Source organism: Bombina bombina, chromosome 4 (genome assembly GCF_027579735.1).
Source record: "Bombina bombina isolate aBomBom1 chromosome 4, aBomBom1.pri, whole genome shotgun sequence".
NCBI classification, from domain to species: domain Eukaryota; kingdom Metazoa; phylum Chordata; class Amphibia; order Anura; family Bombinatoridae; genus Bombina; species Bombina bombina.
Window position 1 is genome coordinate 927634876 of NC_069502.1, and position 24491 is coordinate 927659366.

A 24491-nucleotide genomic window follows, 5' to 3' on the forward strand; every position below is an offset into this window, starting at 1 on the left:
TTATGTGACCAGTCGAGGATCCTTTGCAAGTGGATAGCCAGGTTGTATTTCAGTAATGTCAGGGGCTCCCAATCCTCCACTGTGTAGAGGTGTACACATAATATTTTTGTTAATTCTGCCATGTTTTTTGTTCCAGACCAAATTGTAATATTTTTGCCTTGTAGTGATGGAAGAAAGGAGCTCGGCAGGGGTATGGGCAGGGCTTGCCTTTACATACAGTATACGTGGTTAGAACTTTCATTTAAAAAAATATTTATTCTCCCTATCCACGACGTGTGAAGTGATCTCCATGAGGAAAGATCGGCTATGATTTTTCTTTGTAGTGGGATATAATTTACCTGAAACAAGTCTTTTGTGTTATTTGTTAGGTGGATTCCCAGGTACTTCAGTGAAAGGACAAATTAGTTTCAGCTGAGAGAGTTGTGTATGTGGAAGGGAGATATTAAGTATCTCCGATTTTGATTTATTAATTAGGAAATTTGATGCCAACTGGAATTCCCTCAGGTGTTCTAATATCAGGGGCACCGATATGAGTGGGTTTGTGGGAGTAAATAAGATGTCATCTGCATATAACATGATTTTATAGTTGTTTTCTCTTATTTTGATTCCCTTTATGTCACTGTCCTTTCTTATTGATATAGCTAGGGCCTCCACCACACACGCAAACAGCAGGGGGGATAGAGGGCACCCCTGTCTTGTGCCATTTTGTATTATGAATGGCTGAGACAATGTACCATTGACCCAACCCTGTGCCGAGGGAGACCTATATAACGACATGATCTTTGATATAAATGGGTTCCCCAGACCAAATTTTTTAAGTGTCGTCTGCAAAAATCTCCACCGGACGCGGTCGAAAGCTTTTTCCGCGTCCGTGGAGATCAGTACTAGTGGTATGTCCCTCGACACTGCATAGTCTATAAATTCCACCACTCTCACAGTATTATCCCTTGCCTCCTCTATTAAACCACAAACCCTACCTGGTCTCTAGCTATTATGCGTGGTATGACGGAGTTCAATCCTATTAGCCAGCAATCTAGCGTAGATCTTAATATCATTATTAAGTAAAGTTGTCCACCTCTGTCGCATGTTTTACCCGGCTTAGGGAGTACCACTATGTGTGCTGCCAAGGATTCTTTTAGAAATGGTTTTGTTTATGATAACGTCTGGGAATAAGTCCAATAAAAGTGGTGTGAGTATGTCTATATATTTATTATAATAATATGTTGTGTAGCCATCCAGCCCCTGGTACTTTCTCATTTGGGAGATCCTTAATTATTTTTTTAATTTCATTTAGCGTGAAAGGTTCCTCTAGATAGGCCCTGTCCTCCCATTTTAGCTCAGGGAAGTTCAGATCATCCAAGAACCCATCTATATGCTCTGATGGTGGTTCCTGCAAATTATAAAGGTTCTTGTAATATGTACATGTAATGCCTCAGCTATATTTTTGGACGACATTTGCTCCCTCCCGTTTGAGTCCTTAATTCTTAGGATATGTGCTTTATTTATCTTTCATTTTAGTTTCCTAGCGAATAGTCTACTACATTTATTATTACCCTCAAAGTGTTGTTGTTTGAGTTTAAGTGCCATCTTTTTGCAATCTTTATCTATAATATCGTTGAGTTTGCTTTTATACTCCGATAGTAGGGCTAGTGTCTGTGTGTCCTCGGGATTTTTTTTTAAGCTCTCTATCCAGGTCCTCCAACTTATTTAGGACCGATTCGTAGTATGCTCTCTGTTTTAATTGGTGGGCCCTCACGCTCCTCAATTCTCCCCTTAAGACCGCTTTATGTGCTTCCCAGCAATATCCGACATCCACCCCCTCACCTGAATTTAGTTGAAAAAAGTTTTCTAATGCTTTCTCTATCCTAATCGTATATATGGGGTCATCCAGTAATCTGTCGTCTAACTTCCACAGATAACTAGTGTTCTCCCTAGTGTCCCATCTCATAAGACAGCTTACCAATAGAATGGGTCCGTCCACGATGCTGGGAGTATTCGACCAGTTGATCGCAAGCTCTATACTAGAGACGTCAGCGAAAATATAATCAATCCTGGAGTGTCTAGTGTGTGGAATGGGGAGAAGAATGTGTAGTCCCTCTCTCTATCGTGTAGAATCCTCCAAACGTTGTGTAAAGCGAGTTCTCTTATACATATTTTGAGTTTGTTTATGATTGCATGTGCGGTGGAAGACGTCCCCGTGGAGTTGTCCAATGTGGGGTCTAATGTGCAATTGAGATCACCACACATGATCAATGAGCCTTTAGCAACCTCTAGAACTCGCGTTTGTCAAACTCTGAAAAAGGCACCTTGTGCTGTGTTCGGGGCATATGCATTAACTAGTGTTACTTGTTTGTGGAATAGTGACCCCACTAGAATGATGAATCTGCCCTGTTTATCTTTTACTTGTGTGTTAGCTTGAAATGGTATGCCTCTTTTAAACAGGATGCCCACTCCACCCCTTCTTGGTGTTGTTAGAGAGCGTAGAAAGACTCACCAAACTTATGTTTGAACGTTCCAGGTTCTCTATGTTTTAAGAAGTGAGTCTCCTGTAAGAAGATCACATCTGCCTTTTTTCCCTAAAGTCTCTCATTGCTAGGTTTCTCTTAAATGGACTATTAAGGCCCTTCGCATTAACCGTGAGGAAGTTAATCCCCCCTGTGTGTATTTGTGGCAATTCTCAATCTTACCCGTGAGCCCCATCTATGTATTTTTGGAAAATAGAGGATGTGTGTATGGTGCACAACTCTTGTCTCAGTATGTATTTGCTCATTGGGGAAAAAATACATCAGCTCTTGCAGTTCTACAACATAAATTCAAACATATAAAAACCAAGTAACAGAACAATATAATAAAACAAAAATACAACTTTCTGTCATAATTGTTAGGGGGAATGCAGGACAACATCCCCCTCCCTCGAGATCCAAATTTTAAGCATAACCTTTATAGATGTTTATAGTCTCTATAAGTCCTGATTCTATATGTATATATGCAAGTCAACTAGCTATGTTCATACATTTTTAGCAATTATAACAATCTCACCCATAATTGGATCACTTCATGTCTCCTGTGCAGTAGAAACTGTGACCTCCATAGAGGCAGGTTTTTTGTTTGTCCATTCTGCGTTTGCTGTTGGATACTTCCTGCCATCTTTGCTTTCCCCTCAGGTGACTGGGGTCCTCCAGTTCATTGATATCTCTTTGTCTCCCTGGGAGTCAAAGTCTGTGGGGACATTAAAAGTGATATTGAGACCCTTGGAGAGAGAGTCCAGATCCTGAGGTTCTTTGTAGGTGAAGACGTTGCCTTCATATGAGATGGTCAGGCTGAAGGGATATCCCCATCTATATCTGATCTTTTTATCTCTAAGGGCTTTAGTTATGAAAGCAACTTCCCTCCTCCTTTGCAGCGTGTTAGGGCACAAGTCCAGAAAAACCTGAAGATTATGATCAAGATATGGTATGTCTCTCAGTTGGCGGGCTTGCAACCATATTTCCTCTTTATCTTTATATCTTAGAAACCTTAATATCACATCTCTTGGTGGAGCAGTGTTTGGTGGAGGGGGTCTGAGGGCTCTATGAACCCTGTCAAGTTCAATTACAGGAGCTTGCTGATCTTTTTTAAGGTGGCGGAAGAGTTGTTGAACATAGCTTTCTAGATCCCCTGACGTAATTTTCTCCGGAATCCCTCTAATCCTCAGGTTATTCCTGAGGTTTCTGTTATCTATATCATCCCGTTTATCCTGGAGAGCTGAGATCTTGGCGTCGTGAATGTTGGCTAGGATGATGAGAGAGAGTCCTGTCTTATTGATCAGTGTTTCCTGAGTATCCTCCACATCTTCTACTCTGTGCCCAATGTCCGATATTTCCTTCCTGATACAAGTGAGTTCTGATTTAATTAGGCTTTTCAGGGAGTCGAAATCAGACTTAGAGGGGAGATTGGCTATGTCTGCTTTAATTTGTGATATAAGTCAGTAGGTGCCGTTTGCTGCTGCATTGAGGCCTTGTGATGATGGGAGCGAGTCCCCCTGTGTCTTTTTGTTCCAAGATAGAGGTATCAGTATGACTGAAAAAACTACTCACAGACACAGGAAGTGTAGAGGATTGTTTTGTATTTTTGTCTGTCTTCGCGCCTTTCTTGGACGCCATTTTTGTAGCTCTTGTCCCCTCTAGAAGGCTAAATAAACAAATATGTGACCTAGGTCAGAAGTTGTAATTAAGCTTTTGTGTCTTTCTGAAACGGGGGGTAGATATTTGAGGTGTGATAACCACTGCCCATACACTTAGTAAAAGGTTAACTATGATACAGTGTCAGGGATACCCACATCTGGCATCTATGTTGGTATCGTGATATATGGTGTGACTTGCGTAGAAAGCAGCATAGTTATTTCATGTTAGGGTATAAGCTGCTGCCAGTTTCATATTGCCGATATAATAACTTACTGCGTGATCGCTCCTCAGGTTAGGCCGGACTGCGCTAGCCAAGGATCCCTGGTAACTGAGTGATTCAGTATGCGCATTGATGAGGGGTCTGGGCTGTAGTGTCTGATCCGCGCATTTGTGCTTTCCTTTTGTTTAGGTCACATCTATCTTACTCTCTGTATCGAGCGTTTCCCCAAAGCTCTGTGAAGAGAGAAGTATGGCGCTTGCTGTTGTTGTGCCGTAAGTAGTGACAGGAGATGCTTCCGATGTTAGCTGAGGATCAGTCCATCTCTGCAATCAGTGACTCACTGTGTTCTCTGCCTCTCCGTAGTATAAAAGGGCTCTCTGCAGGTTATAATTCTAGCTACAAACTAGGGAAGGGATGTTGTGTAGCTCAGAGCTCTAACTTTGTGTGGCCATGTTCCGGCATGGCCAGGCTCCGCCTCCCCGTCCTAGGAGATGGTTTTAATGTAAAAATAAAAACAAAATTTATGCTTACCTGATAAATTTTTTACTTTCTTTCTGGACACTGAGTCCACGGAATCATCAATAACTGATGGGAAAATCACTCCTGGCCAGCAGGAGGTGGCAAAGAGCACCACAGCAAAGCTGTTAAGTATCACTTCCCTTCCCACAAACCCCAGTCATTGGACAGAAGGAAAATGGAGAAAGGGAAATAACATAAGGTGTAGAGGTGCCTGAGGTTAAAGTAAAAATAACTGTCTTAAAATAAAGGGCAGGCCGTAGGCTCACCATGTCCAGAAATAAATAAATTTATCAGGTAAGCATAAATTTTGTTTTCTTTCTTAAGACATGGTGAGTCCACAGAATCATCGATTACTGTTGGGAATCAATACCCAAGCTAGATGATTAGGGAGGGACAAGACAGGTAACCTAAACAGAAGGCACCACGGCTTGAAGAACCTTTCTCCCAAAGGAAGCCTCGGCCGAGGCAAAAGTATCAAATTTATAAAATTCTGAAAAAGTATGCAGAGAGGACCAAGTTGCAGCCTTGCAAATCTCATCAACAGAAGCTTCATTTTTGAAAGCCCAAGAAGAAGATACAGTCCTAGTGGAGTGAGCTGTGATTCTCTCAGGAGGCTGCTGTCCAGCAGTCTCATATGCTAAACGTATTATACTTCTCAACCAGAAGGAAAGAGAAGTAGTAGCTTTCTGACCTCTACTGGTCCCAGAGAAACAAACAATGCAGAAGAATGATGAAAGTCCTTAGTCGCCTGCAAATAGAACTTAAGAGCATGCACAACATCTAAATTGTGTAATAAACGTTCCTTATGAGAAGAAGGATTAGGACAGAGAGAAGGAACAACAATTTTCTGATTAATATTTCTATCCGAAAGAACCTTAGGAAGAAAACCAAACTTGGAACGCAGAACCGCCTTATCTGCATGAAATATGAGTTAAAGGGACATAATACTCAAATGCTAAATCCCTTGAAACTGATGCAGCATAACTGTAAAAAGCTGACAGGAAAATATCACCTTAACATCTCTATGTAAAAAAAAGGATATTTTACCTCACAATTTCCTTAGCTCAGCAGAGTAAGTTCTGTGTAAAAAATCATACTCAGCTGCAGCCCAGCTAAAAAAAAAAATAAATGAAGAAATGAACAGCAGCCAATCAGCATCAACAATGCTGAGGTCATGAACTCTTTTTTTTTTTTTTTTTAAATAATATTTTTATTGGATGAAAAGAAAAACAGTACATAATAACGTATTTCAGATCACTAAGGATACGTGTCATGAAAAGCTATATCTGTTTTTATACAAAGCGAAAGTTTAACATCCAGCATTTAATTTACATTTAGTGAATTATGAAACAATTTATACAACTTATTAAAATAACTGAACCTTAATTGGTCATTGTATTCATTTAAAACTGAGGTCACTTTGCCCATCTCCATAGAAACAATTTGGTCTAATTCATCTTCTATGCAATTTACGTGGTGGGGGTCCCTCTCCTATCTGACAGTATTACACTATATATTGTTATAGAATAGTCAGTGTATATGCATTCGTGTTTCCCAATAAAATTTTATATTATGGAACATTTCCATATCTTTCTTTACAAAGTATCCATATTCCTCTAATTGGATTGTGTGTTCCATTAGTGACTCCCATGCTTGGTATGTAGGGATTGTTTGGGATTTCCAATTTGTAGCTATCAAGGATTTTGCAGTGTTTAGAGCCAGTTGTACTAATTTCCTACGTATTTTACACGTGCATTGTGGGAGCAGATTTAATAGTGCTGTAGTGGGTTGGAGTTGGTACTCGGGGTTTTGGTTACTAATAGATTTAATGTATTCCCCTATTTTTAGCCAGAAAGGTTGTAATTTATTGCAAGACCACCATATGTGGATCATATTGCCTCTACCGCCGCAGCCCCTCCAACATGTATCAGAGGCAGTTGGGTATATCGTCTTAATCCTTACCGGTGTGAGATACCATCTCGTTAAGATCTTAAAATTTAATTCTAATGCATTAGCAGATACTGATGATGTTCTGGTGTTATGTATAATGTGTTTCCAATCTTTTTCTGTTAATTCTAACCCTAGTTCCCTTTGCCATCTATCTACATAGTTAGGGATTTCTTTTAGTTCTCTAAGTGATAATGCTTTTTTTGCCCATGTTAAAGTGTGGCATAATGGTTGTGTACTAAGGCACAGTTGTTCGAACAGGGAGGGTTGTCTGGTCATCGCTTCTGTGTCCGGCAAAGTGGCAAGGAAGTGTTTAAGTTGGTAATGTTTCAACCATTTCGAGAATGCTCCCCCCAGTATATTATTTAGTTCATTTCTCGGCTTGAGCTTACCACCGTTCAAAAATTTGCATATGGGTACCGTATATCCCATCTCCCAATTATGCTGTGTGTTCAGTTTTTGCTCTAACCCCCCATGGAGTTCTGCGTTGGCCGATACTGGGGACATGGGGGATCTCAGAGAAGATATCTTCTCATTATTGACTAAAATATTATCCCAGATATCGAACACGTGCTGATATAGAGGGTATGCCCTGACCCATGGTGGGCGGCTCTTTTTATCCACCCAACACAGTGCGCCAGGAGACGGGGATTTCAAGATATGGGAGTCTAGCGCTATCCAGGCCTTACTTTCTGCATTGCGGTGCCAATCCAATATTTTTTGTAGACATTTTGCCTTATAATACAAATCTAAATTGGGAAGTCCCATTCCACCTTCTCGGGTAGGCCGATACATTGTCTTCTTAATGATTCTAGGTTTGATTTTACCCCAAATGTATTTATTTATCAATGTTTGTAGTGCATTGCGGAATGAGGTAGTCAATGCGATGGGCACCGTTTGGAATATATAAAGAATTCTGGGCAGTACAGTCATTTTTACTGCCTGAATGCGTCCCCACCAGGAAATTGATTTATCCCCCCATCTATTTAGCTCCCTCTCCAGTTCTCTGTAAAGGGTCTGATAATTCCATTCAAACAGGATAGAGGGCCTAGGGGAAAGGTATATCCCCAGATATTTAATGGCTTTTTTTGGGGGGCTAAATGGACACTTCTTTAATATTTCCAGATATTCCGCAGCTGGCATAGTGATATTTAAAATCTCCGACTTTTGATCATTTATTAAAAAATTAGAGAAAGATCCAAACTCTCTGAACTCCCCTCAACACTTCGATATTGATTCTGCAGGGGTTGGTCAGGGTAAGTAACACGTCATCCGCATAAAGTGATAACTTATAATTATCTTGCCCTATCCTAATTCCCGAAATCTGTTTATTTTGTCTGATTTTGTGGGCTAGTATCTCCATGCTCAACACAAATAGCAGGGGGGACAGGGGACATCCCTGCCGGGTGCCATTTTGTATAGAAAACGCGTCTGATAATATATTATTAGCTTTTACCTTAGCTGATGGACCTTGGTACAAGCTGAAAATTCTCTTTAAAATAGTTTCTCCGAATCCCATCTTGCCTAAGACCGCCTGCAGGAATCTCCAGTCCAGGCGGTCAAAAGCTTTTTCCGCGTCTGCAGAGACAATCACCATACCTATCCTATGAGTTTTAGCATAATCAATTAATTGTAGTGTTCTAATGGTATTGTCCCTTGCTTCTCTGCCTGGAACAAATCCGGCTTGATCTAAGTGCACTATTTGGGGTAAGATTTTGTTAATGCGCTCTGCTAGGACTTTCGCATATATTTTGAGATCTGTGTTGAGCAGGGAGATGGGCCTATAGCTACCCGGTGAATTAACTGGTTTATTTGGTTTAGGTAGCACAGATATGTGGGCTTCTAAACACTCTGTCGGGAATCTGCCTAATTCATCTACATGTTGGAATGCTTTTAGTAATTGTGGGGCTATTAGGGTCTTATACATCTTATAATATTCATTTGTGTATCCGTCCGGCCCAGGGCTTTTATTATTAGGTAAAGTTTCAATAGCTGCCATAATCTCTTTCAGCGTAAAGGGAGAGTCTAGGCTATCTGCCTCTTGTGTTGAGATTTTGGGGGTATCTACAGTATTTAAGTATTGCAAAAGTGCCTTGGAATTTTTTGCATCATGTGGTTTGGCAATGTTATATAACTTGGCGTAGTAGTCTCCGAACACATTTGCTATTTTTTTTGGGTCCGTTTCCGCTTGTCCTTTATCATTGTCGATTTTAAAAATATGGGATTGGAATGTTTTCTGTGCCAGGGCTTTTGCTAACCATGTACCTGCTTTATTACTGTTGTGGAAATACATTTTTTTAAGATAGAATGCTTTTTTAATTGTAGCTTGTTGCAGAAGTTTTCTAAAGGCTTCTCTAGCACCAATTACTAACTGGGTAAGATTATCATTCGTAGGGTTAAGTTTGTGCTGTTGTTCTAGTGATTTTAACTTAGAGAATAGATTTTCGTATTCAATATTATATTGCTTGCGTAGAGTTGCTTTTTGCTTAATGATTTCCCCTCTAATGGTTGCCTTATGGGCCAACCAATTGTTAATCCCGTTCGTATCTGCTGATGTGTTAAGTTGGAAGAATTCTTGTATAGTCTCGCCTATGTGGTTTTTAATATTTGGGTTGTGTAATATAGTAGAGTCTAGGCGCCACATAGGTTGGCGTTTTGGCATCGAAGGCCATAGGAGTTCCAGGGTGATGGAGGCATGGTCTGACCATGAGATTGGCAGGATCTCAGCTTCTGTAGCTAAAGCTATGTTATTATGATCCACCAGCCAATAATCTATCCTAGAATAGGAATGTCCTGGGTGTGAGTAAAAAGTAAAGCTCCGCGCTCTAGGGTGTTTCAGCCTCCAAACGTCTATTAATAACAGGGTGTCGAGTTGTTTTGTGATACGTGATCTATTTTTATGGGTTATTTGGCTTTTACCCGAAGAACTATCTATGTGAGGATTCATTGTGATATTCAAGTCTCCACCTACTATTACCATACCTTTCTTTACTTCCCCTAGTTTGGTTAGTGCTTTATTATAAAAAGGTTGTTGACCTATATTGGGCGCATAAATGTTCACTAACGTTAGCTGGCTATTATATAAAGTCCCTATTAATATCAAGAACCTGCCCTCCTCATCAGCATATTGTTCTGATACCTGAAATGGTATATCTCTGCTAATTAGTATACCCACCCCATTTTTTTTTTTTTCGTTGGAATTAAAGAATTGTTGGGTATATATTTTTGAATATAGGGTAGGCTGCTTATGTTTAGGAAAATGGGTTTCTTGGAGGAATATTATCGAACCCTGTGATTTTTTAAACCAGGCCAAGGCCATGGACCTCTTATTTGGAGAGTTTAAACCCTTACAATTCTGTGATAACAATTTTATATTATAAGACATTGCATAGATATGTATTTGGCTCTCTCATTAGCTTTATATGTACTATATTCAGACGGGCAGCATGACCTTCTATCTTATAAATTAATGACCAGCAATAAGAATAAAACATTAAGAACAATAAAACAGAAAAAAACAGAAACAACAACGTAATCGCAAAAGCAAATAACATGTTCTCACTCTCAAATGTGAGATACAAATGATAGGATAGGGGAATTCAAAGACCTAATTAGGTCAAGACACAATTGGGGTTAAGTAGCTTACGAAATGCATTTGTTTATTAGAGCAGCTAAAATTTTTTTTTTTTTATATATTATTATTATAATATTTATAATAGGTGGTAAGTCTGTAATGTTCCAGTGTCTCTAATACTTAGGTATTGAGATTGAGTCTTTCTAATTTAAGTGGGCTTCAAGAGGAAAAGAGAAAGTCACAAATTCTCCTCTGTGTCCCATGCCATTAGTATTCAAGCAAAAGCAATAGTGAATCGTATTACCTGCATGTAGAAAGTTCTCTTGAGTCCAGGAACAGTTCATAAACTACTTACAAATCTCCCAGATGTCTCTGTGGCATGTGATAAGTGATAATCTGGAGGGCTCTTTATCAGTCTCCATCTGGTTCTTGAGCAAGTGTTGAGTCGCTTGTGGCGGGATCTCTTGTTCTCTTTCGTTGAACTGTTTGCCATCGTGGTCTCTGTTGTAGTGGGTTAATTTCCTTTGGAGCTTTTGTCTCATGCAGAGACGGCAAAGAAGGCTGTGGTATTCCAATTTGTGTGCAAAAGGTTTCTAAGTCCTCCAGGGATTTATATATAAACATTCGGTTATTTTTCATCACTTTAATGCTGAATGGAAAGCCCCATCTGTAAGGGATCGCCTTGTCTTGAAGGTGTTGTGTCAAGAATCTTGTCTCCTTTCTGTTTTGCAACATGAGTGGGCTTAAGTCGGAGTAGAGCTGCAGTTGATTTCCTTTATAGGTCAATGAGTGTAGCTGTCTGGCTGCTTTCATTATCTTTTCTTTATCTAGATATTTGTGGAACTTTATAATTACATCCCTTGGAGGGTCTGTGTCTTTGGGTTGTGGGCGCAATGCCCTATGGGCTCTATCCAAGGGAATTTCTGTATATTCTGGGTCCTTTAGGATGGTCTTGAACAAATCCTGGAGGGAGGAGTGCAGATTTTCGGAAACAACTTTTTCTGATAGACCTCTAATCCTTATATTCTGTCTCCTCCCTCTATTGTCCAAATCCTCCAATTTTTCTTGAAGGAAGGATATTTGTGATTCTTGGGCTAGAAGTTTTCTATTCACCAGATCCATATCTGTGGTTTGCGTCTCAGATTGCTCCTCTAGGTATTCCACTCTATTCCCCAACTCATTGACCTCTTTCCTTACCTCCGCTAGCCTATCTTTAATCATACGGCCCACTTGCTGTATAAAGGATGTAAAGTCTCCCTTTGTAGGAAGGTCTTTCAAATCGGCCCTTGTGAGTGGTGTGTCGTTTGTCACCTCCTGTTGGTTTTCAGCCTCATCTGGAGTCTGAGATGAATCCTCTCCCTCCATTGTTAGAGCATGTGATGTTTTAAAGAACATATTCATCTTATTAGGAGTGTTTTTCTGGGTCTTATCATTTTTATGTGTTCTTTTTGACGTCATATTTGATATTTCAGAGGGTTTCTAGTGAGCTATATTCCTTCCTGGAACCAGTGATTGTGTGATTCTTATATACAGAGTTTGTGGTTAATGTCAGGGATCTCTTAACTCCTTATTATAACTGAGACTTGGAGCTCTGCAGGCTGCAGACTTCCTAGAAAATCTTTAGCGAGTGTGTCAGACAATTTTGAAGAGGTTATAGAATGGGTACAGCACAACCCACTAGCTACCTTTCCACTCTAAATGCTATCAGAAACAGCAGATTTTTCCTTTTTTATTCCTATTTGGAGTTGCATATGGGTGTAAGGTAAATCTTCTTCTCTTAATAAGTGTGTATTAAAGACAGCTCTCAGTATCCTGTGTCCTGTTAATGGCACTTTTAGCTTTATGGTGATTAAAGAGTGTAAGGGCCTAACAGTAAGCCTTTAGCTGCGTCACAGTGCTGCCTCTATCAAACCCCACATAGCCCTTCAGTGCTGCAGCGTGGCGCTCAGTGGAAACACAGCCAGTATAAAGCACAATTATGTCTATCTCAGTAGATCTTGTGTGTGGCCGTATAATCAATGTTCCGGTGAGTGGCAATATAAGTTTGCACAGTCCCTTGTGGTATTATGTTATGCTAAGACGCTCACCTTACAGTGCGGGTTGGTGCTGTAATGGCCGCTCCTTAAAGTGCCGTTTTCACTTTCATTCCGTTTTAGCGCCTGTACAATCTCCCGGTCAGTGCTGTCATCTCCAACAGAGCATTGTCAAAGCCGGGTATCAAAGCTGAATCCTTGTGTAAGGTCTTGGTGTTTTGAGAAGTTTTACTTCTTTGCGGCCATGATCCCCCACTGTGTTTGGCGGTATTATCTTTGTGCGCGGTATAGATGAGACACTCGCTTTCTCTCTGACTTCTTATTTTAAACACTGTAGTTTAGATTGCTGCTCCAATATGTTTATGTAGGTCTAACTTGAAGATATAAGGTTTTAGCCCCCATTTGTGTCTTTATAATTGCAGAGCTTCACTTATCTGCGGCCATTTCAGTCCATGGTCGGCTCCGCCCCCCGAGGTCATGAACTCTTTTACTGTGATCTCATGAGATTTCACTTAACTCTCATGAGATTTCATTGTAAACTTCCTTACACTGAATAGTGTGCACGAAAGCTAGCTCCTTCCGCTGTCCCGGGACAGACATACTGATTTGTTGCTTAGAAGTCCTTTACAATGGGATGTGGCTACTGAGAAACTTTTGAGGTAAAATATCTTTCTTTTTTACATAGAGATGTTCAGGTGATATTTTCTAGTCAGCTTTTTACAGCTATACTGCATCACTTTCAAGTGTTTAGACATTCGGGTATTATGGCCCTTTAAGCCGAATCGCACTGTAAAGCTGAGAGTTCTGAAACTCTCAGAGCAGAATAGATAGCAGTAAGAAACAAAACCTTCCAAGATAACAACTTAATATCTATGGAATGCATTGGCTCAAACGGAGCCTGTTGCAAAACTTATCTGAACTTTCAGAGTACTGACAGACAAACCTTTCTCCAGACATTCCTGGAGGAAAGATAGAATTTTAGGAATCCTGACCCTACTCCATGAGAATCCTTTAGATTCACACCAATGAAAATATTTACGCCATATCTTATACTAAATCTTTCTAGTAACAGGCTTATGAGCCCGAATCATGGTCTCGATTACCGACTCAGAAAAACCATGGATAGAGTTAATCGTTCAATCTCCAAGCAGTCAGTTTCAGAGAAACGGGATTTGGATGAAGGAAGGGCCCCTGAAATAGAAGGTTCTTCCTCAGAGGAAGTCTCCCCGGAGGTAGAGACGACATTTCTACTAGATCTGCATACCAGATCCTGCGAGGCCACGCCGGAGCTATTAGAATCACTGACGCTCTCTCCTGCTTGATAAGAGCAATGACTCGTGGAAGGAGAGCAAACGGAGGAAACAGATATGCCAACCTGAAGTTCCAAGGAACTGCCAGAGCATCTATCAGAAAGGCCTGAGGATCTCTCAACCTCAAACGGAGCTTGGCGTTCTGATGAGATGCCATCAGATCCAATTCCGGTAACCCCCATTTGGTTGTTAACCTGGAGAACACTTCCGGATGAAGTTCCCACTCCCCGGGATGGAAGTTCTGTCTGCTCAGGAAATCCGCTTCCCAATTGTCCACCCCTGGAATGTGGATGGCAGACAGACAGCAATTGTGAGCCTCCGCCCACTGAATGATTTGCGCCACCTCCTTCATGGCTAAGGATCACCAAATTCCCCCCCCTGGTGGTTGATGTAAACCACTGAGGTTACCTTGTCGGACTGGAACCTGATAAATTGGGCTAAGGCCAGTTGGGGCCAAGCCATCAAGGCATTGAAAATCGCTCTCAACTTCAAAATGTTTATGGGGAGAGCAGATTCCTCCTGAGACCAAAGACCTTGCGCCTTCAATGAGTTCCAGACTGCTCCCTAGCCCAACAGGCTGGCACCTGTGGTCACAATCACCCATGAAGGCCTCCGAAACCATGTCCCCTGAGACAGCCAACATGAAAGTCTCTCTTGTCGCCTGATCTAAAACTATCTTCTGGGATAGATCTGCATAATCCCCGTTCTATTGGCAAATCATGCATAACTGCAGAGCTCTCAAATGGAATCAGGCAAATGGAACTATGTCCATGGAAGCCACCATCAGACCAATTACCTCCATGCATTGGGCCACTGATGGCCGTACAGCAGACTGTAGAGCTAGGTAAGAGTAAAGAATCTTGGCTTTTCTGACTTCCGTCAGAAATATCTTCATAGATAGGGAATCAATAATTGTTCCTAGGAAGACCACCCTTGTAGCCGGAACAAGGGAACTCTTTCCCAGATTCACCCTCCACCCGTGAGCGCGAAGAAAAGACAACAATATTTGTGTGTGAGATTTTGCAAGTTGAAAAGATGGCGCCTGAACCAGAATGTCGTCCATTTAAGGCGCCACTGCAATTCCCCGAGACCGAATCACTGCCAAAAGCACCCCCAGGATCTTTGAGAAAATTCTGGGAGCTGTGGCAAGACCAAATGGAAGAGTCACAAAATGAAAGTGTTTGTCCAAAAAGGCAAATCTCAGAAATTTGTGATGATCCCTGTGAATGGGAACATGGAGGTACGCATCCTTCAGGTCTATTGTCATGAACTGACCCTCTTGCACTAAAGGAAGAATGGAACGAAAAGTCTCCATCTTGAAGGATGGCACTCTGAGAAACTTGAGACACTTCAGGTCTAGAATATGTCTGAAAGTTCCCTCTTTTTTTTTTTGGGAACCACAGATTGGAATAGAACCCTAGACTCTATTCCTGTACTGGGACTGGAACTATCACTCCTAGGAGGGAAAGATCCTGTACACATTTCAAGAACGCCTCTTTTGATTTGGTCTGCAGATAATCTTGAGAGGTGGAACCTTCCCCTGGGAGGAAAAGTCTTGAATTCTACTTTGTAACCCTGTGACACTATGCCCACAGCCCACGGATCTGAGACATCTCGTATCAATGCTTGGGAAAACAGAGAGTCTACCCCCCACTTGATCCGTTCCCGGATTGAGGGCAATCCTTTAATGCTGACTTAGACTCAGCTGCTGGCTTCTTAGACTGCTTTCCCTTGTTCCAAGGCTGACTGGGTTTCCAAGAAGGCTTGGACTGTTCCTACTTGGAAGAGGAGGGGGAAGACTTACCTCTGAAGTTGCGAAAGGAACGAAAATTACTCTGACATCCTTTTTGGCCTATTCTTTTCATCTTGTGGCAGAAAAGATCCTTTACTACCCGTGATATCGGAAATGAATTCCGTCAACCCAGGTCCAAACAAGGTCTTACCCTTGTAGGGAATCGCCAAAAGTTTAGGCTTGGATAAAACATCCGCGACCAAGATTTGAGCCACAATGCTATAGGCACCAATACAGCGAAGCCAGATATCTTGGCTCCTAACTTGATTACCTGCAGAGATGCGTCAGTAATAAAGGCATTGACTAACTTAAGAGCCTTGATCCTATCCTGGATCTCCTCCAACGGAGCCTCAGCTTGAAGAGACTCAGACAATGCATCAAACCAGTAGGCTGCCGCACTTGTCACAGTGGCAATACACACTGCAGGTTGCCATTGGAGACCTTGATGAACATACATCCTCTTCAAGTAAGCCTACTGGTTTGGCCCACCCCACAAGTTCCTAACTGCTTGAAAGCTACCACTGCCCTACTGAAGAGACTAAAGTGGAGTACAGCTAAACCCCCTCAAGCTAGGAGAGATCAGAGCAAGCCTGCCCTGGCTTTCAAAATAATAAAATCTTGATTGAAGAATTCAGACACCAAAACTTCACCTCCTCCTTGCACAGAAGGCAAAGAGAATGACTGGGGTTTGTGGGAAGGGAAGCTCTTTGCCTCCTCCTGCTGGTCCAGTTGTGATATTCCCAACAGTAATTGATGATTCCGTGGACTCACTGTGTCTTAAGAAAAATATTTCAAATAAACAAATAAATATAAAGGAACAATTTCCCATACATTTAATATTATATAGTAGGTATAAAAAGTCAACACACAAACTTGAGTACAACAGCCCATTAAGAAACTGAATAAATATCTGTGCAAATCCAGACCTTAGTGTGTTGAACTTTCCTAAGAATAATTTTAGCTCTGAAAACTGACAAATGTGGCTTGTGTTCACCCGAATACTGCGAATGCACATCCCTACTATAAAATGCTTCACCCAAAAAATAATATGAACAATACCTGTCGCTGCCTCAATGTCTGCTAGTTTCCACATGGTTACTTTCTCTGTATGGTCTGGCTGGCTGGGATACCCTGGAGCCGGGCGAATGCCTTCGTATCGTATTTTACGCAGATCTGACACATCCATTTCTTCACTACTACAGTATCCCCACAGCTCCTTACGCGTTCTTTCATGGAGCTCCTCTGCAAACGCCTTTTGATGAACAAGAGCAGAAAGAAAATGTGTGTAGTTGAAAATTCTAAAATGGGGGCATGCACTTTAATATATACACACACACACACACAGGGAAAAAAATATTGATATTACTGCTGCTTTAGGAAGTAAAAACATGATCACTTTATATAAATGTTGCACATAAAAAATGTTGTGTACTGTAATTTCCTTAACAAAACCAAAACAAAAGTATCTCTTGCTCCCCTCCACATTTACGGTATACCAGAACAATTAATAATAACTGTAATCCCTTACCCAAGAACTCCTTATTTAATAAACAGAAGGTTCCAAATGTTTTGGATGTTATACACAGTTTTATTAAAAGGACAGTAATGCTCAGTCATGGAAAGTGTCCTTTTTTTTTTTTTTTTTTAAAACTTTTATTTATCAAACAAGGGTTACCATGTGGAGATATCACTCCCATAGGTCACAGAACATGGAAAATCAAAAACATGTTACAATTGAATGTTTACATTATAATACTGGGTCTACTTTGCTGCTAGTGATGCTCTTACATACAGTCTCTCTGCAGGTACGCCCAGAGTCTTTTCTCTCAAAGCAGAAGGAGAGTTTCAATCTGTGTCCTAGGGGTTGGTCTTTTTGCTGCAATAGTCCATGGTAGATCCCTCTTTTCCTTTTTCCTCTCTCTTTCTCCTCCCGTACCTCCCTCCTCCCTTACCCAACCCTTTCAAATAGTACAACGTTTAATAATAGCTAAATTAGGATAATGGTAATCAAAACAGTAATAATCAGAGCCGAGCTTAATCTCATCTCTTCACTAATCACGTTAAGAACTTTGCAGTTTTTTTTTTATCGTTAGGTCATTTTCTCTCCCCTGGGCAGTGGCGGAAAGACAGACTTTATAATGTGTGGGCAGATGTCCACTACCCTATCTCTTATGTTTCTCTTCGTATAAAAAACCCCATTTGCCTCTCAGATGTTGTTCTAGTAAGACTTCAGTGTTTCTGAGGGGGGATAAAAGCTGTGTTTGCACAGCAATCTGTAAAGTGTGTATGTAGGGTTCCCATTTTTTCATGAAGGGTCTAGTTCTTAACTGTACATCTCTCAGGGTGTCTGCTGCTTCGTATGTAACCTGTTTGTGCATGCTTGCTTTAAGTTGTGATAGTGTGGGTGTCTTTGGACTCAACCAATTTTTGAATATGAGTTTCCTGGCTTGTAGGATAATGTTCGTAATCACTTTTTTTAGGGAGTTAGGTGTTGAGGTTGGGATCTCTAGGAATACTACCAGTCTGGGGGAGACCATCACTTCAATGTGGAACGTGGATTTTATCCAGTATGTTATCATGCCCCAAAATTTCCGTATCATAGGGCAGTTCCACAGCAAGTGCGGCAAGTCCGCATCTGCTGCTTTGCATTTTTTGCAGTGACCTTCTGCTTCTGGTCTCCATTTTTTGAAGATTTTGGGTGGTATGTATGCTGCTTGTAACAGTCTGGTGTGTGATTCTCTAGCAATCGCTGATAGAGTTGCTCCTCTTGCATATTGTATGCTGCGTTGTATCACGTCTGGTGTAATTTCAGTGTTTAGGGTACGTGTCCATGTGTCACTGATGTGTGTGATCGTGGCTACGTTTGTCGGTTTCATGTGTAGTCTGTAAGTTGGGGAGATAGATGTGCTACCTTGCATTGTCATATGTAGCAGTCTATTTACGTCTGAGTTTTGGTCAGTAAGTTCTGTATGTCTTAGTAAGTCTTGGGTGTAGTGTCTCGCTTGTAGATATGCAAAGTGGTGTGTGCGGGGCAGGTCAAATTGGGTTTGTAGTTCTTGAAAAGGTCTAACCTTCATGTCTAGCCCATTTATCAATTGGGACACGGAGGTCAACCCCCTAGTCTCCCATGTGGCGAACACTGGGGAATCAATTCCTGCGGGGAATCCTGGGTTACCTCTCAAAGAGAGGTATTTCGTGTATGTAGGGTTGAAACGTGATCTCTTGCATAGTTTCCACCAAGCAGAGAGGGGTTGGGATATAAGTGGGTAATTTTTAACTATCTTGAGTGTGTGTGTCGGTGCCATGTGTGGGAGTGCCTGCAAGGACCATGGAGCCGTGACCTGTTTTTCAAGTTCTGGCAATGTGAAGTGTGCTTTCTCTGTCAACCAGTCCAGTACATATTTAACTTGGGCTGCCTCACAGTATGCATCAAGGTTGGGGACAGCTAAGCCTCCTGAGGCGATCTCTGCCATTAGTCTAGAAGAATTTATTTTGTGTTTTTTTCCTGCCCATATGAAGGAGAGCATTGCTTTGTTTAGTAATTGTGTGTCTGCTTTATGAATGTGGTAAGGTATCATCTGAAACAAGTATAGGAGTTTCGGGAATATGATCATTTTGACGAGCGCAATCCTACCCGGTAGTGCTACCGGTAGTTTGCCCCATCTGAGCAATGTCTCCTGGAGTTCTTTTACTAGGGGGCGATAGTTTAGATGGTACCATTCCCCAGGATTTCGGGATAGCTTGATTCCTAAGTATTTGAAGGAATGGGTGACTTGTTTAAAGCTGTATGGTAGAGCATCGCAGGGTGCTCCCGGGAGCAGCCAAACAAGCTCCGACTTGTCGGTGTTTATTTTGTAGCCAGAGACCTGGCTGAACTGGTGTATGATGCGCATGACGTGAGGGATGTTTGTTTTTGGATTTTGTAGGTATAGGATCATGTCATCTGCAAAGAGAGACAAATGGCACTGGACCTTGCCCACCCACAGTCCCTCTGACTCCGCCCTAATCTTGATTGCTAGGGGTTCGATGGCAATGTCGAAAAGGAGGGGCGACAGTGGACAACCCTGTCTTGTTCCCCTACCCAATTGGAAGGGGGGTGAGGGAATTCCGTTGATCAAGATTGAGGCATGGGGGTTCGCGTATAGGGATTTAATCGTAGTTGCAAAAAGGCCCTTGATACCAAATTTATCTAGAGTGTTAAAAAGATGGTCCCAGAGGACCATGTCAAAGGCCTTCTCCGCGTCTATAAGCAAAGCGCAGGCTTCCATGTCTTTGTCTCCACCCTCTCCGGTATGGTTCCAGAAGTGGGTCAATATAAATTGGAGCTTTCGAATGTTTAACACCGAGGATCTACCCTTCACAAACCCCGTCTGGTCCCGATGTATCAGTGAGGGTAGGGCCACTGCAAGTCTATCCGCCAGGATTTTGGTTAGTAGTTTATAATCCTGATTTAACAGGGATATTGGGCGGTAGGATTGAGTAAGTAAATTATCTCTGCCTTCTTTGGGAATCACACAGATGTTAGCCTCTGTGAAACGGGTAGAGATCTCTTCTTCACCCTTCATGATTTTATTGTAGAGAGTGGTGAGTGTTGTCACCACTTCCTCCTTCACTAGTTTGTAAAATTCCCCTGGTAGTCCATCAGGACCTGGGGTCTTGTCAAGGGGCAGGGTGTTTATGGCCTTCATTATTTCTGTCTCTGAAATGGGTGCATTAAGGAGAGTTAGATGTTCTTCTGAGATGGTGGGGTTACGTATGGTTTCCCAGAAGGATGTTTTTTGTGTTCTGTCTATTGCTTCCTCTTTGTACAGGGATTGGTAGTAACTCAAGAAGGCAGCTTGTATCTGCGGTGTGGTAGTGTGAATAGCATTTCCCACCTTGATGGCACCTATGTACTTGTTAGGTTTGGCGAACTTAGTGAGTCTAGCTAGGAGCTTACCTGTCTTATCTCCATGTCTGTAAAAGTTTGCTTGTATTGCTGTCATCTCCCTGACAGTGTTCTGATGTAATGACAGGTCTCTAAGTGTTTTTGCGTCAATGTAATGTCGTTTTGTCGTTGGGTTTGGATTTCTCAAATATTTATTCCTAGCGCTAATCACCCTTCTGAGTTGATTTTCACTCTTTTGTTTCAAACGTTTTGACCTACTAATTGTGTAGGAGGATATAAAAGACCCCTCATTACCGCTTTTCCGGCCTCCCAGAGTAGTAGGGTGTCATGTCGGTGTGTGGAGTTAAGAGTCATATAGGTTTTCCATTCTCCCTCTAGAAATCTCTTGAAATTTATGTCTCCGTACAGGTAAGTCGGGAAGAACCACCTACGGGGTCCCTCTCTAGTTGGCGTAAGATTAATTTTAAGGCTAATGGGGGCATGATCTGATATGGTCGCAACATCTATGGTAGTGTTTGTGATCTGTTGTCCCAAGGAGTGTGTTGTTAGGAATAGATCTATTCTGGATAGGGTGTCCTTGGCTGGGGTGGTGCAAGTGTAGTTTCTTTCTTCTGGGTGCTTATCTCGCCATATGTCTGTCAGTGCTAAAGAGTGTTTAAATTTAGACAAGATCAGGGAATCTCTCCTTGCATTTTTATAGGTCGTGTTATGTCTTGCTGCTGAGTTAGGGTCCCTGAATCTGTCTGCTGGGGTTTGAGGGGCTATATTATAGTCCCCCCCTAGAATCATCGGAGAGTCAGCAAACTTTGTTACGATAGTACTGAAAGTTCTCCAGAAGGCTTTTTTATCAGTGTGCGGGCCATAGACTCCTCCTATGACAATGTGTTTATGTTTGAGTTTGATTTTTGTTAACACATATCTACCCTCGGGATCTATCAGTTGTTTTACTATAGTGTAGTCTAGATTTTTTCTAAAGAGGATAGCTACCCCTCTAGCTCTTTTCCCTTCATACGTGGTATGGATAACTTCTCCCACCCATCCTTGTCTTAGCTTCTGATGTTCTGCGTTAGTCAAGTGAGTTTCTTCCAAGATTGCTATGTCTGTGTGTTGGTTTCTCAAATATTTTAGTATGGTTTTTCTTTTGATGGGGGACGTAATGCCCCCAACGTTCCAAGAAACCAGTTTCATGAGGAAACTTGAAGGGGTGTGTGCTATGGTTATGTAAGAGTGTGGTAGGGGGAAATAGAGTGGTTCTGTCTTTCTCACTTACCGCCCGCTGCCCAGGGGAGAGCACACGTAGCTATCGAGGTGTTTTGTAGTAGTATTATTACTGATCAGGTCTCTGCAAGGTTAAACAATAAATTAGTACAGTAGATGTAAACAAATATATATATTATCTTACTTCTGTCTACAGTTGTTAATTTATATCAGCTGATTCTGGTTCGTTTAAATTTTAAACAGTAACTAAACTTGTAAACTTTCCAACGTTCAAACTTCACAAAATCCCAAAAGCCCTCCCCCCCTCCCCATTCTGGAAAAGGATATGTATGCAGCGTTTAGCACCAATTTCTGTGCATTATGTCCCTCCAGTCAGTCTTGGTAGGTTAAATAGTCCTGAGTAAAAGATTCCAAATCCTGCTTGGTTTTGTCCTCTTTCATGTATCATCTTCTTCTTCTTGTTGGACCTGCCGTGGTCGATCTGTACGCCTCTTGGCTTGATCTAGAAATAGTTGAAGGTGTTTCGGAGATTCAAATATCTTTGGACCTTGTGGCGTTTGAAGTCGCAATCTGGCTGGATACAGGAGTGCTATAGATTCACCTTGAGCTATAAGGTCTCTGCAGTAAGGCGTGAATTCTCTCCTTTTCTTTGAGACATCTGCAGAATAGTCCTGGAAGATGAAGATTTTCCTCCCTTCAAAGTCAATAGGTGTCTTTTGTCTGTACGCTCTGAGAATTAGCGTTTTATCTCTGAAATTTAAGTAGCGCACCATTATCTGTCTAGGTACACCTTCCTGCTGGGGGGCTCCTACTCTGTGTGCTCTTTCTGCAGTGCAAGGTATGCTCGTAGATGGGAGTTTGAGTATGCCTGGGAGAATAGTTTCTACAAAGTTCATTAAGGCCCCCGAGGGGATAGACTCTGGCACTCCGACGATTCTGAGGTTGTTTCGTCTTGAACGGTTCTCCAAGTCATCTACCTTGGCTTGCAGCAATTTGTTTTGTCTTTGGAGAGTAGTGATAGAGGAGGTTGTGTCCCTGTATCTTTCTTCTCCCTCCGCTGCTTTCTGTTCCACAGCAGTTAGGCGTGTTGAGAAGGCCCTGAGGTCTGCGGACAAGCTATCCATTCCTGTCTGCAATTGTTCAATTTTAGGCAAGAAGAGCGCAGACAACTGTGATACAATAGGATGTGTGTCTTGCGTTGTGGTAATGGATGTTTCTGGCAGTGACTGAGCCTGTTCTTGGTTCTCTGTTTGGGTTCTCTGGCGTCTCTCTGTTTGCTTTTGCCTTCCTGCCATGTTGTCAGTCTTTTTATTGTATGGAGTATAGTATTTTTGCATACAGGCTGCTCACAGCAAAGGTTCTGCTGTAATTATAGTTTAGTAGGAGAATTAAACTTCTTTCCCAGGACTAGGAGGGTTTGTTTCTATTCTGCTTCTGGAGGTTTGTGCATGGGGAGGGGGGTACAATTGGCTCCGGTCTAGTGTGCCATGTTTATTGTTGTCCCCTGAGTAGAATTTACCCTTGAGAGGTTGGTAGTCAGTCTCAGGTTAGGGTGTTGAACTCCTTAGATATCTGCTTCTTCAGCAGGTCGGACACTATTGTACTGCAGGTTTATCTCCCTCCCACGTGTGTTCTATCTGTGCAGGACTGATAGCATTATTGGGCTCTGTGTTAACAGCTACCCTGTGATGAGCAGGCTTCCCTGCAAAATGATCGATCTCTCTCTGTGCCAAGCGTGTGGTAGAAAGTTATAAACCTGGGAGGAGGGGGGGTTAATAAGGCCACTGAGTCCCCAAAAGGAATAGCAGTTCAGTATGTTTGTTGTGCTTATAGTGTCTCTTAACGGTTTTTGAATAGGGCCGATATCCAAGATGGCCGCCGTTAGTTTGTTGCGCAGTTCTTAGGCTGTTAGGGCAAGTTGCCTTGTCAGTGTCTGATTTCTAAGAGCTCGGTTTTGGCTCTCCTCTGTGTTACCCCAGCCTATTCGGCTTCTCACCTACTCTTTTTTTGATGGTGCGGGAGGTCCGGTTTCTCTGATCGCCACCGCGATCTTACTCCAACTACTTGTTTATGCGGCTGCCGGCGGGGGAGCGGATCTAGGCGCTCCTCACTAAGTCTTGTCCGGGCAGGTGTCGCTTAGTTGTCCTGCCAAGGATTACAGTTTTCTGGGCACTTCAGGCGTTAAAAAGCACAGGTTTGTGAGCATAGACACACGGAGCTCAGCAAACCTGCGTCCTCTCGCCGTGCCCGCCCACCGGAAAGTGTCCTTATATGTATGCACTTACACCTGTTAGTAATTGTCATGCACATCCCACATCCAGATTCTTTAATTTTGAATAAAAAGGTTTAATCTGAAGTTTGCATTTTTATTACTGCAATGCCAGCTCACCCCAGCTTCAGTGCAGACACACATGAACAGCTTATCCTGCTGACAGTTGTTTTTCAGGGAGACTAATCTTCACCGCACAGACAATTGTATTCCAATGGTACAGATTCCCAATTGGGCTTTTGTTTCTACCTGATATTGAAAATAAGGGAATCTGGATGTGGGGCATGCATGAAAAGTTTTGGCAGGAGTATTTGCATTTAAAGGGCTATGAAACATTGCTCCTTTAGTAAAAGCAAATATGCTAAATCAAAGTACACATAAAAAGAAACATATTGTATAAAAAACAGTAAACAATGTACTACTTGTTTTCTTGAAAAGTACTTAGAATTTCTCATTGTAGCCCCTGACTCAGGGAGATGAGATCAGACATTTTGAATATAAGCTGAATTCTGCTTCTTCTGAGCATGGGCAAAAAGACTGGTTATCTTGAATTCTCTA

General features: G+C 41.9%; 1 protein-coding gene across 2 annotated transcripts in view; it reads right to left on the reverse strand.

Moving 5' to 3' along the window:
* The window catches only part of MTR (5-methyltetrahydrofolate-homocysteine methyltransferase), a 600857-nt gene that overhangs the window by 3656 nt on the left and 572710 nt on the right, over nucleotides 1-24491 (reverse strand). For both annotated transcript variants that reach the window (XM_053711885.1, XM_053711884.1), the window contains one exon: nucleotides 16618-16810. In XM_053711885.1, the coding sequence (XP_053567860.1) occupies nucleotides 16618-16810 (193 nt within the window). The remainder of the gene's footprint in view (nucleotides 1-16617; nucleotides 16811-24491) is intronic.